This window comes from Hydractinia symbiolongicarpus, chromosome 2 (genome assembly GCF_029227915.1).
Source record: "Hydractinia symbiolongicarpus strain clone_291-10 chromosome 2, HSymV2.1, whole genome shotgun sequence".
Taxonomy (NCBI): domain Eukaryota; kingdom Metazoa; phylum Cnidaria; class Hydrozoa; order Anthoathecata; family Hydractiniidae; genus Hydractinia; species Hydractinia symbiolongicarpus.
Window position 1 is genome coordinate 5,957,818 of NC_079876.1, and position 17,579 is coordinate 5,975,396.

The 17,579-nt window shown below is 32.7% G+C and overlaps 1 protein-coding gene across 1 annotated transcript; it reads right to left on the bottom strand.

The window, feature by feature from the left end:
* Positions 1 to 9,219: 9,219 nt before the first annotated feature.
* Positions 9,220 to 11,070, bottom strand: LOC130628678 (degenerin mec-10-like). The gene has a single exon (XM_057441665.1). The coding sequence runs from the start codon at positions 10,969 to 10,971 to the stop codon at positions 9,514 to 9,516; it is 1,458 nt and encodes a 485-aa protein (XP_057297648.1). The 5' UTR covers positions 10,972 to 11,070; the 3' UTR covers positions 9,220 to 9,513.
* Positions 11,071 to 17,579: the final 6,509 nt, after the last annotated feature.

Here is a 17,579-nt window from a genome sequence, read left to right on the forward strand (position 1 = left end):
GGCAGGTATACAAATTTCTAAAAAAAAAATTTGGGGGGTTTGACTGGCCATTGCTGACATCAGCAAAATGTTAAAACCCTTATGTCTCATTAACTGCTTATCAAAAAGATATGATCATATACATTTTCTTGGTCAGCATTTTAACATCTGCATAGTACAGGCAACGAATAAACTAAATTTCGCCAAATATTTTTGTAATTGCACTCCTGACGTCGGCAAAAAATCTAAAACAACCTACTTTTCCATTGTCCTTCTGCCTAAGTGGATTTTTCCACGGGCCTTATCGACTAGTCTCTTATAATAATACGCTAAGTGTGCCTGTCTGTCACTTTTGCAAAGTAGATAAAATTTCTTTGATAAAGTCTATAAAACATTGCCTATAAATTTGTTCTGTAAATTAGCAAACTTTGACGTTAAAGCAATATTGACGTCAAAGGAAAGTATATTAAGATTAGTGAATCCATTGCATTGCACTTTTAAATCTAAGGCTAAATAACTTGGAAACGGGTGGAAATAACTGACGTCATCTCCTGCGTGGGTAACTAGGGACCACTTGGGACCAATTTGGGTAAGTTTCCCAAACCTGGGTCCCCGAATCCGTTTCGGAATGGACGGGTTATTGACGTCATCAAAAAACCTTCAAACCCTAATATCTCTGCAACCGTTTATCAAAAGTACATGATCCTATACATTTTCTTGATCAGAGTTTCACGATCTATGCCATGAAGGCAACTGGTATAAGAATTTCCAAAAAAAAATTTTTAGGTTTTGACGGGCCATCTCATTAACTGCTCATCAAAAGCACATGATCATATACGTTTTGTTGATTAGCGCTTTAACCTCTACACAATAGAGGCAACGTGAAAACAAGCGTCTGAATTATTTTTTGTGGATGGGTTGATGACGTCATCAAAATTCAAATAAGGCTTCTTTTTCATTTTTATACTGCCTCAGTGGATTTTTCCACGGGCCTTATCGACTAGTTTATATAATAATGCAGATGTAAGATGCGCACTGCTGTATTGTTTGTTTTTTGATGGACATATATCTGCTACATAAATTAAATGGAATACAGTGGATTCTTCCACGGGAAACAGCTAGTTGATGTTAAAGTAGTATTATTTTCGTCGCGCCGTAACGTCAGAAAACTTAACATATTAGACATGCATTTTTCGGCAACATCGAAGGAAAATGAACACATCCACTTTGCCTGTCACAGACATACAGACACACTTAGCGTATTACTATATAGACTAGTCGATAAGGCCCGTGGAAAAATCCACTTAGGCAGAAGGACAATGGAAAAGTAGGTTGTTTTAGATTTTTTGCCGACGTCAGGAGTGCAATTACAAAAATATTTGGCGAAATTTAGTTTATTCGTTGCCTGTACTATGCAGATGTTAAAATGCTGACCAAGAAAATGTATATGATCATATCTTTTTGATAAGCAGTTAATGAGACATAAGGGTTTTAACATTTTGCTGATGTCAGCAATGGCCAGTCAAACCCCCCAAATTTTTTTTTTAGAAATTTGTATACCTGCCGCCTTCATTGTGTAGGTCTTGAAACGCTTATCAAGAAAATGTATAGGATCGCGTATTTTTGACAAACGGTTGCAGAGATATTAGGATTTGAAGGTTTTTCGATGACGTCATCAACCCGTCCATTCCGAAACGGATTCGGGGACCCAGGTTTGGGAAAATTACCCAAATTGGTCCTAGTTGGTCCCTAGTTACCCACGCGGTGAAAAATCATTGACGTCACCACCTCGTTTCCAAGTTATTTGGCCTCAAAGTTTTAGGTGCACTGTAATGGCTTCATTAATTTAATATAGGATATTGACGTAAAAGTAGTGTTATTTTCGTCGCGTCGTAACGTCAGAAAATTTAACATATTAGACATGCATTTTTCGGAAACATCAAAGGAAAATGAAGACATCCACTTTGCCTGTCACAGACACACAGACAGACACACCTAGCGTATTATTATCGTCTAAATTCACTTTTACACAACATTTAAAAAACAGCAGTTTGCAACACAAACAATATAATCGGCAACCATACTATTCTCTGCTGAGAAATTTTAACCACAAATGTAAAAAACCCAGGTAAATTTCCCAAAAAATGTCAACAAACTTTGTAAAAATATCAACCACTACCCTTGTAAAAATATATAACCTTGTAATTTACATGCGAGCTTACAGAAGTTTAACAGGATGTCAACAACAAAACAATAAAACTTACTCTAATTAACGCACACACTTTAGTTTTACAAAATCATTCCTCTTAAAGTAAAATTTTTCCTCACACTACCCTAAAAGTTCAATAAGTCTTTAAAAGATTTTGGGGCTTGTTACATCATAATTCGAGCTCAAATAAGATCCCTAAGTTTGACTACTAAGGTGGATATAAATAGCTAAAAGAGGAATAACAACATTAATCATCAGTTAGCTAGCTAGGTTTAGATATGGAGCTTGAAGGTAACATTAGATAAGACAGATACCCAGTTAAATATAGTTAAACTGGGAAGACGCCAGCTAGCTATTTATGCTTAGTAAAACACATATAAAGAGAAACAATAGCAATATAAAAAGTTCAACAAACCAAAAGTTTCGCTAGCACATTTGTTTGATAACATTAATTATGCAAAAAAGTGTAAAAAAAAACGCGGTAAAATATAAAGAATTTGAAGCTCTTAAGTGACTTTTTCCTGGCAAATGCGAGTCTGCCTGACACGTAACTCTAGCGACATAAAAACATAACGTCTAAAAATATCTAAAAAGTTCTTACTATTTGTGAATCCAAATCTACTTTAAACCCAAGCTTTCATTTTCTACTTCTAACTTTTCTTTACTACTTCTAGCTCCACTCTTCACTTTCGAATTAACTTCTTGTGGCTTCTAACTTTACTTGTGTACTTCTATGTTCACATAAAATATATATAAAAAAGAACAGAGTGTAAAACCAATTGGCAAATTTTTAGGCTAATTAGTCAAATTAGAAATGCAAAAACAAAGTTTGAGTCATAATTCATGTTAAAACAACAACAATCAATTTAACAGTTCATTTTACGTCAATTTTTGCACTAAATTTCCAACACAAAATACATATTCTAAATAATTCCTATGATTTTCCTCAAAAGTTTAATCAAAATATAAAAGATGAGAGGTGAACGACAAAATCAAAGTTTGCAGAATTTAATTATTTTGGTATATATATGTCTATTGATATATGCCCTTTATAACAATATTTCAATCCAAAATGTGAAAAAGAAAAACAGTTTGCAACAAAATCAGTTATTCTGATGATATTGCATACACTTTTTCTCCACAAAAGTGAAAAAAAAGAATGGTTCTAGGAAATACTTCTGATTCAACAAAAATCAGTATTTGTATCTTGTACTCATTAAATATTACTCAAAATTTCAAAAAACTGCGATTTGGAATGCATCAAATTTATAAATAGAGAGGGATCAGTCATTTCGGTTTGTTGTCCTGCCCGGTAAGAATTTATACAAAATATAAAAAAAAACACAAGTTTTTTCGGTGTTGTACTCCCTCAAAAAAGTTAAAACATACTGCCCTTTACCAACAATTTTAAACCTAAATGTCAAAAAATCAATGAGCAAAGAATAAACTTGAATCAACAAAGATCATTATGTATAGAGCTTGAAATAATAATCAAAATAATGTATAGAATCATGTACAACACCAACAAATAATAAAGTCAGAAATAACACATCTCCACTTTGTGAAAAACCTTTAATAATTCAATCAAAGTGTCAAAAAACATAAAATTTATATCTGGAAAATCATTTCTTCGATTACATACTATCCTGTTCCCAAAAAATATACACAAATTGTAAAAATGAACAGGTTAAGAATACAAAAATTTTTTCCTGAGTACGATGATCTGTAGTGACCTTTACCAAATATTTTAAACGTGAATGTCAAAAATGAATAAGGAGTAAATTTGAATCAACAAAGATATTGTTTTTGGAAAACAGAGTGTATATACGGTCTGTCCTCACAAAAGTTTATACAAAATGTAAAACAGATTTGTTTTTAAGGAGCACATCCAAATCAACAAAAATCAGTCTATTTTTTGCATGTCCTATATTGCCATTGCCCATAAATCTTCCACAAAAAGGTTATGAAACACATCAAATCATAGAAAAATCAGGCATTTCATATAATATTAAAAACAAAAAAGTTTTCATTATCACCAAACACAGTTATTATTACAATTTTAAAATTCTTAACAAAAACGTTAACAAAAACGTGAATTTGTTCTTTCAGTATATTGCATGTGGTCTTTTTCCCACAAAAGTTTACACAAAATTTTAAAAAGCAGCAGTTTGCAACATAAACAAAAACACAAACAACCATACCATCCTCTCATAAATTAAAATAAAGTCATAACCCCACGTAAAATTGCCAATCAAATGTCTACAACCCCCTGTAAAAATAACCTGGAATTTTACATGTAGGCTGACAAAAGTTTAACAGGATGTCAGAAACAAAACAATAAAAAATAACTTAACACACATGCTTTAAATTCTGAAAAAAATTGCTTGGGTCCCCTTGTAAAGTTTACAGGAAATATGAAAATAATTATACTCTTAGAAAAATACATCCTACTATCCTGTCCAAAGTTTAAGTCTTTGAAAGATTTTGCTCATAAAAGAAGAGAAGTTTAAGATAGGTAAACTAAGTTAGCTCGCTATACATATTAAAAAAAAGGAATAACAACATAATTCATAGGTTAGAGCTAGCCATGGTATAAGAGAGCAGGACTTGGAGAGGCTAAATTAGCTAGCTAACAGTAGCTAAGACCCCCAGTTAAATATATCTAAACTGGGAACACTTAGCTATAACTAAAGCTAGCTATTTATGCTTAGTAAAACACACATAAAGAGAAACAATAGTAATGTAAAAATAATAACATTACAATAAGCAGTAAAGTAAGTTCAACAAACCAAAGTTTTCCGTTTGTTAGTTAGCTAACAGCTTTATGCAGCATTTTGAATTTTAGGACAAACACATTAGTTACACGCCAGGGGATCATTAATTATGCAACAAAAACATAAACAAATATGGTGGCTAGGTTTTTTTTTAAAAAAAGCGGTAAAATATAAAACTTCAAGAATTTGAGGCTTTTCTTGGAAAATGCGAGTCTGCTTGTTCCAGTGACATAAAAACTAAACGTCTGAATACATCAAAGTTCTTACTATTATTGATTTTAAATCCACTTCAAACTCCAACTTTTATTTTCTAATTCTAACTTTACTACTTTACTTCTAGCTCTAACTACCACTTCTTACTTCACTTCTTGGACTCTTCTTTCTCTGAATTACTTTTTTCAAGACAGAGGGACCGTTCTTCTGTTGTTGTTTTTTTTCGGTGTCAAGGGACACCATTTTTGTAAAGAAAGCCGTTAAATTTATTTCAGCAAATCAAGTTGCTCCATTTTGATCACGTGATGTAAACAAAGTAAACCCGCCAGCAAAATGGACATAATTTTTTCGGTGACTTCAAAGGAAATTTCGGCAACATCAAGGGAAAATGACCACATCAACTTTGCCTGTCACAGACAGACGGACACACTCTCCGTATTATTATAATATTATAAGAGATGACCAAAAAAATTAAAGGTTTTCAACAACTGCAGTATTTATGTGACATTTAAAATCTAAATCTACTAAAATTACTTGCTCTGACCATCTGACAAATGCGAAAATTATTCGGAAAGAAGTTTCCAAAAGCATTTCAACATACATCTCACCCATAAAATTTAAATCACTCAAAACGCCACATATATACAAAAAAGCTGATCAATGTCAAACACAAATCTCTCTCATTGTATATGTTAAAATCAGTTAGTTTATTGCAAACCCTGCCAAAGGTTGACACACAATGTGAAAAATAAACAATAAATTGTGCCTCTGACAGAATTTTTTATCTAAGGTGTAAAAAAAGGGATTTGCAAGGACAAATTATAATGCAATAAAACATTATTTGATATATTGCATACAGTCCTTCCTCACCAAACTTTAGACAAAATGCCAACAAAATAACGGTGTTTAAATCTAAAATTAATAAAGTCCTTTTAGCAATTTGCATGCTGTTTTACCATCAATAAAGTAAACAAAATTTCAAATCTCACATAGTATTCTGTCACAAATTTTCATAAAATATATATATAAGTCATAATGAGTCATGTTAAACAACAGCAATCAATCTGTATATAAGTTCATTTTATGTCAATTTTTGCACCAATTTTGCAACACAAAATACAAATTCTAAGTAATACTAAAATCTCTTATTTTGGTCCTTCGCATATCGACGGTCTCCCACAAAAGTTTAATCAAAATGTAAAAAATGAGAGGTAACGACAAAATCAAAGTTTGCAAAATTTAACTATTTCAGTACATATATCTACTGCATATGCCCTCTAAAACAAAATTTTAATCCAAAATGCCAAAGAAAAACAGTTTGCAACAAAAATCAGTTATTTCGATAATATTGCATACACTCTTTCCTCACAAAAGCTTCACAAAGTGTAAAAAAAAGAATGGTTGTAGGGAGTGCTTCTGATTCAACAAAAAAAGTTTTTTTGACATATTGCATCTAGCCCTTACCCATTAAATCTTACACAAAATTTCCAAAACTATATACGATTTAGAACACATCAAATTTAAATCGAGAAGGATCAGTCATTTCGATATATTGCACGGAGTCCTCACCAGTAAGAATTTATACAAAATATAGAAAAACAAAGCTTGGAAGGTGTAAAATTGAATTCTTCTTCTGTGTATATATATATGGTCCTTCCTCGCAAAATTAACATAAAATGTCAAAAAGGTTCAGATATAACATCTAACACAACAAAAATCAGTTCTATCAGTATATGTCATGCCATTGTCTTCCACCAAATGTTCCCCTTAAAGTTTCACAGACACAGCCTGTAAATAAAAAACAACTAAGATCAGGTATTTTGGTCTATTTCATACCATTCTGTTTCAAATAACTTATAAAATGTAAAAATTGAGTGGTAAAACAGAAATGTCAAAAAGAAGAAAAAATAGCCTACAAAGAGTATAAAATTGAAATCAACAAAGTAGCTCTTTTGGTGTATTAAATATAAGCCATACGCACAAAAGTTTACACTAAATGTAAGAAAATGGTTGTGTTTAGTAATTCTAAATTAAGAAAAGTAAGTTCTTTTAGCATGCTGATTAAGGTTTTTGCCCACAATTTGAAACAAATCAAATTTACATTTTAAAAATAAGTAATTTCTGAACTTTATTTTCAGAATATTTGGAGGAAAAGAACTTCGCAAACCAAAAAAAACCCAGGAAAATGTTTAAAATTTTCAGGGTTAATAACGTTTGATGTGTTTTGTGGTAATATATATACTGGGAATCTTTTTAGTGTAAAGCTAGCATTAGCTAGCTACAGCAGCTAATAGCTAGTCACTTAAATATAAACTGGAGACTTAGCTAGGTATAAAGAACATGGCTACATATATATATATATATATATATTCCTAGCTAGCTAGCTAGTTGTTGTTGGTGGTTGGCTTTTTATGATGCTAGCTATAAAACATGTCTGGCAACAATAATATAAACAAAACTGAAAATAAAACATGAAAAAACCTTACAGAACCTTGCTATGATTAATTTATAAAACCATGCTCTTCTTCAAATGTTTTTTTAAAGATTTATTTTGAATGAAAGAGTAGAGAATACTCAAAAAGAACAGCCATCTTTTTCGTAAACACAATTTCCGTTTTATGCTAGGAACTTCATTTAACAGTCCGTATGCTTTGTGAATATCTAATACCGTTTCATATGTAGCGATACCTATATATATATGCTAACAAAGAGTTTTTTGGCATAAGGGTATATATATTTATATCGTTATTAGCAGCGGGTTATATATTTACACCTTATGTGCGATTTCTATGAAGTACATCCCTAATTTTTTTAGTTAAATTTTAGCGTACAGCCACGTCATAAGAAAGTGACCCGTGATTTCCGTGTCGTGGACTCACAGTTTTACTCACGCAAGGGAATTAATATATAAGATATCCTATATTAAATTAATGAAGCCATTACAGTGCACCTAAAACTTTGAGGTTAAATAACTTGGAAACGACTTGGCGACGTCAATTATTTTTTACCGCGTGGGTAACTAGAGACTACCTAGGAGCAATTGGGGAAATTTTCACAAACCTGGGTTCTCAGATCCGTTTCGGAATGGACGGGTTGGTGACGTCATTAAAAACATTCAAACCCTATTATCTCTGCAACTGTTTATCAAAAGTACATGGCCCTACACATTTTCTTGATCAGCGTTTCAAGATCTACACGATAGAAGCAACAGGTATACAAATCTCTTATAAAAGTTTTGACAGGCCATTGCTGACGTCAGCGAATTTTTTAAACCCTTATATCTCATTAACTGGTCATCAAAATCACACAACCATATACATTTTCCTGATCAGCAATTTAAGCTCTACACAATAGAAGCAACTTAAAAACAAGGTTCTGATTTTTTTGTGAATGTGTTTCTGACGTCATCAAAATCCCAATGACGCTTCTTTTTCAATCTTATTCTGCCTTAGTGGACTAGTAAAAACAGGGGCGGATCTAGGATTTTTTCTGGTTAGGCAAAATTTGACAGATTTTTTGGCAAAGTAATATCAAGGGTTGTGGTGTTGTACGAGGTAAAGCGGGCGTTTTGTGTTTTTATTATAAAAGGAGGTAAAATCGTTCCAAAAGTGAGGTATTTAGTTATTAAAAATCCATCCTAGTATCAATGATAAAAAAATTGATAAAACGCTGCATCTTCATGATGTCGAAATGAGCGGGATGCCAAAAACAAATTTACAAAAATAATTCTGTTTTATATGGATTATTCTATCTATAGAATGTTTTTTCTACGGCCACAAAATTAGGCTTAGGCAATTGTCTAGGCTGCCTAACCTTAGATCCACCCCTGAGTACAAATATATTTCTTTCAATGTTTTTAGCTATCTATATAAAAATAACTTATGTAAAGGTGCTTTTGGTTTATGAATTACTAAGGTGTGTGACGTAATTCTGCAGGGCTTTGCAAGTAACCACGTGTATTTATTATGAACTTTCTTTCCTGTTATTTTAGTATCAAACATTTTATAAAACATCTTTATTTGCTGATAGCTCTTACTGATCAAAGTTGTGCAATAACTAGTCTTATATATTTTAATTATGAGCAAATACAAAGTAATCGTGCGGAATGTTTTCTCCTTTACAAAGTTAAACAAATTTAGTGATTTAAGTATGTTTGTGCGTATTGTGTTCTCTTACGCCTTATTGTCATAAACGTATTGTTATTTACCGTCGCGTTCCTTTTTGTTGTAGCGTCACCGCGGCATTTTTAGATATGCACCATAACATTAAATGTTGCATTGTTTCAACTCTACGTATGAAATCACCACAATGATTAGATTCTATCAACTTGCAACTATTTTAATGTGTAGGTTTGTTTATATTGGCTTTTTTTGTTGTCTTTCTTGTCGTACACCATATTAAAACAGCTCTGAGAATGTCCATCAACATTGCACCAAATTCCAACAAGGATAAAAAAGATCCACCAATCCACAATCCTAACGCACCACCAAGATCGGAGAAGAAATCGGGCAAAACATAGGCAGGTAAATGCTCGGTTCTGTGCACGTTAAAGTTGTTATAATACAACTGGATGGCAACAAAGTTTTCTTTATACATCCTACGAGAAACGTTAACGTGCTTTTTCTCCTTTATTTTTTCTATATGATGGTCCAATTCAGGATCAGATGGCCATATGGCCGTTGAGATGCTTTGTGAATATGATTCTTCAAAGCAAACATTAGGACAATTGCAGTGCATATTTCCACTCGCGAAATGAGCCTCAAATCGTTTCAAACATTCTTTATCAGCATGTGTTGTGGAGACATTGTATTTCTTTCCAAGAAAGTGAAACGCCATATGTGCTGATTTTACATCCACAACACCGCAGTAGTCAAACATTCCATATATACTGCAAACGAGTGTGCAGAGAGATACAGTGTAGTTAGTGGGATGCATTGCTCTTACAGCTGTGTTTCCATCAGTACAGTTATCTCTGTATGGATGCTTCAATCTTTTTATTGATTTCTTTTGAATGGCAACGCGCGCAAGATGGTTTGGTGTGACCAGAAAAGCTTGACTTTGAGAATGTGGAACGAAACCTGGGTTATGGATAGTTATATATGCACCAATTGGTGATAGTTCAGAATTCTTGACGTAAATATTATAATTGGATCGGGATACATTTAAAATCAACGTAAGACCATATTCTACACCAACACGCTGTTGAATCAAACTTCCATTATGGTTAAAAGTAAAGCAGTTTCCATTTATGACATTTGAAGTCATGAAGAAGTCCTTCTTATGGTGGCATTTTCTGCTGCCAAATAAACATTTGTCTGCAAAGAAAAAATCCTCAGCTTCTTCACCAAGAGAAACACGTTGCGTTTCATTGAATTCTAACGACATTACCATTAACTCATGTGCTTTCGTTTTGTACATCTCATATGACCAGTCAGTAACATTAGGAAAATGTTTTTTTAACATTTTGTCCATAGCGTTGAATTTGATTGGATTTGCGTTGCACATTGTAACAGCAGGGAAAGGCATGGTCCTTTGTGCATCATCATCTTCGCGAGTGACATGTCCATGATCTGTCATTTTAGTGACAAGCCTTGGGATGCTCATGATGAAGATACAGAGGAAACTTATCACTGCAGCAATCCAAAATAAGCGCGGGAAAACTCGTGTTGTTCGATAGATGCTGCTTATTCCGTGTGTCGTGGCATTCTCCAAGTATTCAGTAACAATGTTTGTTACACTCACGTTCTTAGATTCAGTTCTCTTACGAATGCAAAGTATTTTCTTCATTCCATCCATACTTATCAGCTGCGAACTAAGCCTTGCTACACCCTTAATTTCCCTAAACAAAATAAAACAATTTTTTTAAAACTTTTCTGAACAAATTTTAGTTACATTTCCACATATGTCTACTAAGTAAGTAAAACACATCTAGAACATTCTTAAAACTTCCTCTAAAAGAAATTATACAAGAACAAAAATAAATTCTTCTTTTCTCCTTTTCTCTATATAGGTTATTGTTAGAAAGTTAATAGGATATGTTGCAATAGATTGTGTATAGTTTATAGTTTTTTTCATCAAAACAGTTTTTCCTAAAATCGTAATAAATCATGCGAAGATAATATAACTTTTCTACACGCCTATTTTTAAACTGTTTTGTTTACAATTTTTTATTTTTTATTTTTTAATCAAATTTCTAAATTTGATTTTCTTTATTGAATTTCTAGAAATCTTTTGATTATTTAACAGGTTTTTATAGATCTTTAGTATCTGAAAGAACTTTCTTTAGAATCTTCAATTTAAGGTAATTTCCACAAAGTCGACAGCATTAGCAAAAATGCTGACATCAGTAATTATTTTCGAGCAAGTTGTTACTGCAGGCCTGGGCAACACTTGAGGTAAATTTCATGTATAATACAGCAAACACCCCAGGAATAGGGTTAGACACTTCATGTTACTTCTAACACACCCTGTTATTTCTAGTCGTTAGCCCGTGAAAAAATCCACGGGTTTGCACGCTTCTTTTTATACCTCATTGCGTGCGTTTAGCTACTTACGCAACTAAGCTACCATTTTGTGTAACAGAGAGACAGACAGACGTATACGAGTATTATAATATAGATAAATGCTAATTGAATACTAAGTATTAATAATACCCTTATTCCGTCTGTGTATGTGCCAGGAAAACATGTACAACGGAAACACAAAATACCACATCCACTTTTTTGCTATGGGCCGATACCTTTAGAATTTAAGGACACAAAATACCACATCCACTTTTTTGCTATTAGCCGATACCTTTAGAATTTAAGGACGGGTGAACACGTGGATTTTTGTCGTATTCTCGTGTTTTACCGAGAGTATTATCGGTTTACTTCTTCCTTCGTCTACCAGTGTATTAAAAAAGTGATACCATAAGTGATTTTAAGCGCTTAAAAAATTAAATAATTTTTTTTTAAATAACTTTAATAACTAAAGCTTTACATAACATTAGTTACATCCTAAAGTTTTTTGTCTTAAATAAATAAATTAATTAAAAAGCATTTACTTGTCAACAAAATATACGATTTAAAGAACAAATGCGACACAATCAAGAGAACAAGTAATCCAAGACATTTAAAAACATGTATTTAGCTGTTCTGGACTAGTGTTAAGGATACGGTAACCCCCTGAGACACATACTCAGTATATTTAAGATATCCCCTCTGCTCGCTATATTATCCCTAGCAAATATATATATTCTGAAAGCCGAATAAATTATCTCTAGAATGATGATAAAATATTTTCATAAAAAAAATCCAAAAAGTAGAAAAAAAATTATATACAAAAATTCACCCTTCTAGTTCATTTTGTCGAACACTCCCCTCAGTAAAGTTTTTGTTCTTTGAAAAAAATATCATTGTGAAGCTCTTATACAACTCTAAAAAACTTTGCATCACTTTTCGTGAAAAGGCGGGAAATCATCCTAAACGATGGCTGACAATGTAAACATTGAGAATTTCTTGAACGAGTTGCCTTCTTTAATTTCACAAGCAAGAAGACAAGTATTTGCAACAAACATCAATATTTGTGAATTTTGGTGTAGGAGATTAGAGGATTGTTTGCAATTTCTGATAATATTTGGTCGAAGAATAATAGACGTAGGATGTGAAAACTTCGATGGAATTGTCAGTTTATTAGATATAATAGTGGAAGAAATCCAGTCTTTAAAACAAAGATTTGAAAGGATTCTCGAAGAAAACGTTACTTCAGAACTCCATCAAAATATTTGCCCAACTAATTCAACTGAAAGTTGTTGGGGAAGGCCTAGGAAGGACGTTGTACAATCTGATGTGGAAGATTTATCTGATATTTATCGAAATTGGGACGGTGTGGCAAAATGTATTGGTGTATCAACCAAAACGTTAAGAAGAAGGAGAGTTCAGTTCGGTGTGCATATACCCGAGAAGAGTGGTCCACGAGGGTATTACTCAAAAATAAGCCACGCAGATCTATGCGAAGTTGTGCAAGAGGTATTAAATGTTCTTCCCAACGAAACTTACATTACTGGAGCATGTCGATCAAGAAGTATATATGTACAATGACAAAGGATCAGAGAAGCAAAAAACGAAGTCGACCAGGTCAGCCGGGCGTTGCGAAAAACACTCAGTATTGTAAGAAGAGCGTATCACGTGAAAGCACCAAATTCTCTTTGGTAAGTAAAAGTTCTAGCGATAACCATTTTTATAAAATGAAATGCTGCTGCTTTACGGTTGATGTATTCATTTCTCTTAGGCACATAGACGGGCACCACAAGCTTATACGATGGGGTTTCGTAATACATGGCGCTATCGATGGGTACAGTTGCTTAATCACGTACTTTAAGTATAGCAACAACAATAGGTCTTCAACTGTGTATTCACAACTACATCACACGCAGTAATAGATTGATTAACAGGGAAAATATTTTTGATTTAGGTACTGTTTCAGACCTACTTACACTTCATCATAACAGGTCTAACCTTGTAAACTATGGTGGCAATATGCTTAGGGTTTCTGGTCCAGTTCTCTGGAACAGTCTTCCTGTTCAAATTCGAAACTCGCAATCTTTTAATGTATTTAAAATTATTCTTAAAAACTATTTTCTTGAACAATACATTTATTCTAGTACGGGTTTTTCAACTCCAGCTATTTGTCTTCTTCTTCTTCTTCTTCTTCTTCTTCTTCTTCTTTTTTTTAGGACGGTATTGAAGTTTGTACAAATTTTTTTTGCATGCAATCCAGAACTAGTTCAGAGATTTTACAGGGTCCTACTCGCATCTTTTAACTTGCCTCCGGGCTGTTTTGAGAGGTCCGCTGCTGGTTGTGATAGTTTATTAATACTTCCTTGATTTATTTGGTTAAATTTTTGTAAACTTTCATTCCCAGAAAAGATTATCTGTATCTGTATCTGCATCGTTTAGGTCAGCCATTTTTGTTTACCATGTGAGCGCTTCACCATTGAGTTACTCATTATCAGGACCCCGGTCTCCGCAACCGATTTGGAAAAATGGAACTAGTTTTTGCACATTATACGACGGACAACAACATATTGATACTGTACAAAAATTTAAACTCATTACATGAAATGCATATACTTAACTTCATCACATGAAAGTTGGTCGTTTACGAAAAAGCTTTTATTGATAAAATGTTGGTCGTGTATAAACAAATGCTGAACATATGTAAGAAAATGTTGATCATGTATACGAAAAAAGTTGAACATGTATACAAAATGTTGAACATATATACGAAAAAGTCGAACATGTATACAAAATGTTGAACATATATTCGAAAAAGTCGAACATGTATACAAAAAGTTGAACATATACACGGAAATGTTGAACATATATTTGAAAATGTTGACCTATACATAATATTGGACTTTTGTCCGCTTTGGCGGGGGATAGTTTTATGACAGATTTTCCTATTTTTAAGCAAGATAGATCAATGACTCGATATTTCCTCACTTTCTGCCTTAAAAAAGGCAACGTTTTGTAGCCAAAGATATAATTGTTGCAACAAACCTGTTTTCGTACAATTTCAACAAGATGGAGGGGAGTGTGCGACAAAGATACATACCGTTACGACTGAAAATTTTATTTCGAGAAAAAACAAATCAAAGACCTTTGCTATTACCTGCAAGAATTATGGTTACACCCACTTAAACGTTATGAATAATTAATAAGTCATGAACATTTTATTTAAAATTAAAGGTAAAGTATTTTTGCAGAACTTTGGGTCTAGTTATTGTTAAATAGACAACAGGATAACATAACATAACAAGATAAAAACGAAAAAAAATAAAGAAATAAATTAAAAAGGTATAGATGATAAATAATAATATATTTGTATAGATTATTAAAGTGTAAATGTTTCTATTGTTTTATGTAGGGATGCAATTTTTTATTCGGTCTGCATAACTCTCTTTAACTATTATACAGATTAAACATATTTGAGGAATTTTTAACTTTGAGCACACTATTGAAAATACTATCACTCTTAACAATAAATATTTTTGATTCTTCTTTAAAAAAAATCAGGAAATTATGCCAAGGAATCAAAATTAAAAAAAATATTTATCACCCTGAAGGGGCTTACCGTATATTTATGAAGTAATAAAAGTGTCTCCCAATCGCAAAAATGTTTTTTTAAGAATACGGAAACGTCTCTCAAATATGCATGAGATCGAGAGTATCCTTAAAACCACAAGAGTTTACTTGTTACCTTTGAACAAAAATTGCACAATCGTGTCTCTTTTTTGTTCTAAGAATCAATCTTCGCAAAACTTATTTTCTGAAATTTAAAAAGTGGTAAAATGCCCTTCTATATATTAAGTGAAGAAGAAAGATATTTTTATTTGTTTACATTAATTTATTTGTATTGACATATCTACTTCTTGTGTGCACTTCAGCATAACCAAGTTAATTAATATATAATCCAATTAAACGCTAAATGTTATTGACTTTTAATACGTCCGTTGTTTTCAAATTTTCTTTTCTATTTTTATACCTTTTATTTTACTTTGTAGCAAATAAAATCGCAACAACTCGTGACACCTTGTCAAAAGAAGCTGTAGCAACGTGAATACAGCAATATCATTACAGCTAAAAATACATAAAACTGAGCAAATATCTTTTTCACACGAGGAATAATAAATATGTGATCTTAAAAATCTTAAGCGCGACATTTTCCAAAGAAAATGGCGCTTAAGATTTTCTTTGGAAAATGTCGCGCTTAGAGGACATACCTATTGAGAGGTCATAACTTCTGATTCTATGCGCAATTTGTTATTCTTAATTATTTTACAATAGTAGTTTTTATACCTCTCAGGGATTTTCTCTTACTGACTCAAAAAATTTCACTCTTATACACCGCTCATCAATAATTACCCGCAAATTGCAATCTGCAAAATGTTCTATTTTTAAAACCATGAAGTTCTATTTTTTAAAATAAAATGCAAGTAATTTCATATGTTTACCTTCTCTAATGTTTTGCGAAAATTTCCGTTTCTCGAGAATGTGTAATAAACTTCAATAACTGGGTATCATAACATATTTATTCATCGACCATGAACGTATTGATGTCTTCAAAAAATTTAATTATTTATAAAAGAACAATTTAATAAATATAGAAATTGTACAAAAATCTTTGAATGTGTATCCAACTTGTCTGTTCTTTTGTTTATAGCAACCATTTCACATGAACAATAATTTGACATGAATCATAATATTCCTGTTTTTTCTAATACTATTTATATTTTTGATAACTTATGAAATTTGTACAATGCGTACGGTGGCATGTATCTGCCAAAAAAGTCGTTCTTGTTTTATTTTTCGTTACAAATAGTTTGTCGTGTTTCTATTTATCTTAAAAGCAGTTACGTAGCTGCACCTTTCGTTTTGTTAAATAAAAAAAAAGTTACAAGTTTGTAGCGATAGGCTGTAGCTAGGCTTCGTTTTTATTTAAAATTGCAATTTTGTAACTTTAAAAGTCAGACAGTATCCTGTGCTTTTATTATGCAATAATTTTTTTTGATGAAGGACATCACGGTTGAATGTCACACTGCAATAAGCACACAAATTTGTTACATGGCTTGCCTGTACTAAATACTTAACTTGCGAAACTTTACCTAAAAATATTTGGGAAAAAAATAAATTTTGCAAGCAAAGAATCGTTGGTCAATGGACCGATGTACGAGATTTAGGATAAATAAAAAGTTAGTTGAATGTAGAGTTATACGCAAGTGAGTATATGTAAGTACATGCACGGGTAGGTTTACACATGGATAAATGCATGCGCGCTATGTGTATACGCATGTTAGTATATGCGCGGATAGGTAAATACATGGGTTAGTACATGCGCGGATGGGTATATATATTGGTTATTACATGAGCGGATAGTTTTATACATAGGTTAGTACATGCGCGGTTAGGTCTATACAGGGGTTATTCCATGCGCGGGTAGGTTTATACAGGGGTTAGTACATGCGCGGGTAGGTATATACATTGGTTAGTACATAAGCGGATAGTTTTATACATAGGTTGGTACATGCGGGATTAGGTATACTTTAAATTAAAAAAGCCTTCACTGGGAACTAAATTTACAAAAAAAATTGCCGGAAAAACTTTCGCGGGCAACATGTTTTAGAAACTTTCGCGGAAAGGCCCTAAAAACCGCGAAACCGCGAAACTTTCTTCGTATTTTAAAGTATACACGGGTTAGTACATGCGCGGGTAGGTCTATACAGGGGTTATTACATGCGCGGGTAGGTCTATACAGAGGTTATTACATGAGCGAGTAGGTATATACATGCGCTAGTTCATGCTTGGTTGGGTATATACGTGGGTTAGTAAATGCGCGGGTGGGTATATACACGGGTTGGTATT

Coding starts and splice junctions, on each gene's coding strand:
- LOC130628678 (XM_057441665.1), bottom strand. CDS start 10,971: ATGGATGGAATGAAGAAAATACTTTGCATTCGTAAGAGAACTGAATCT.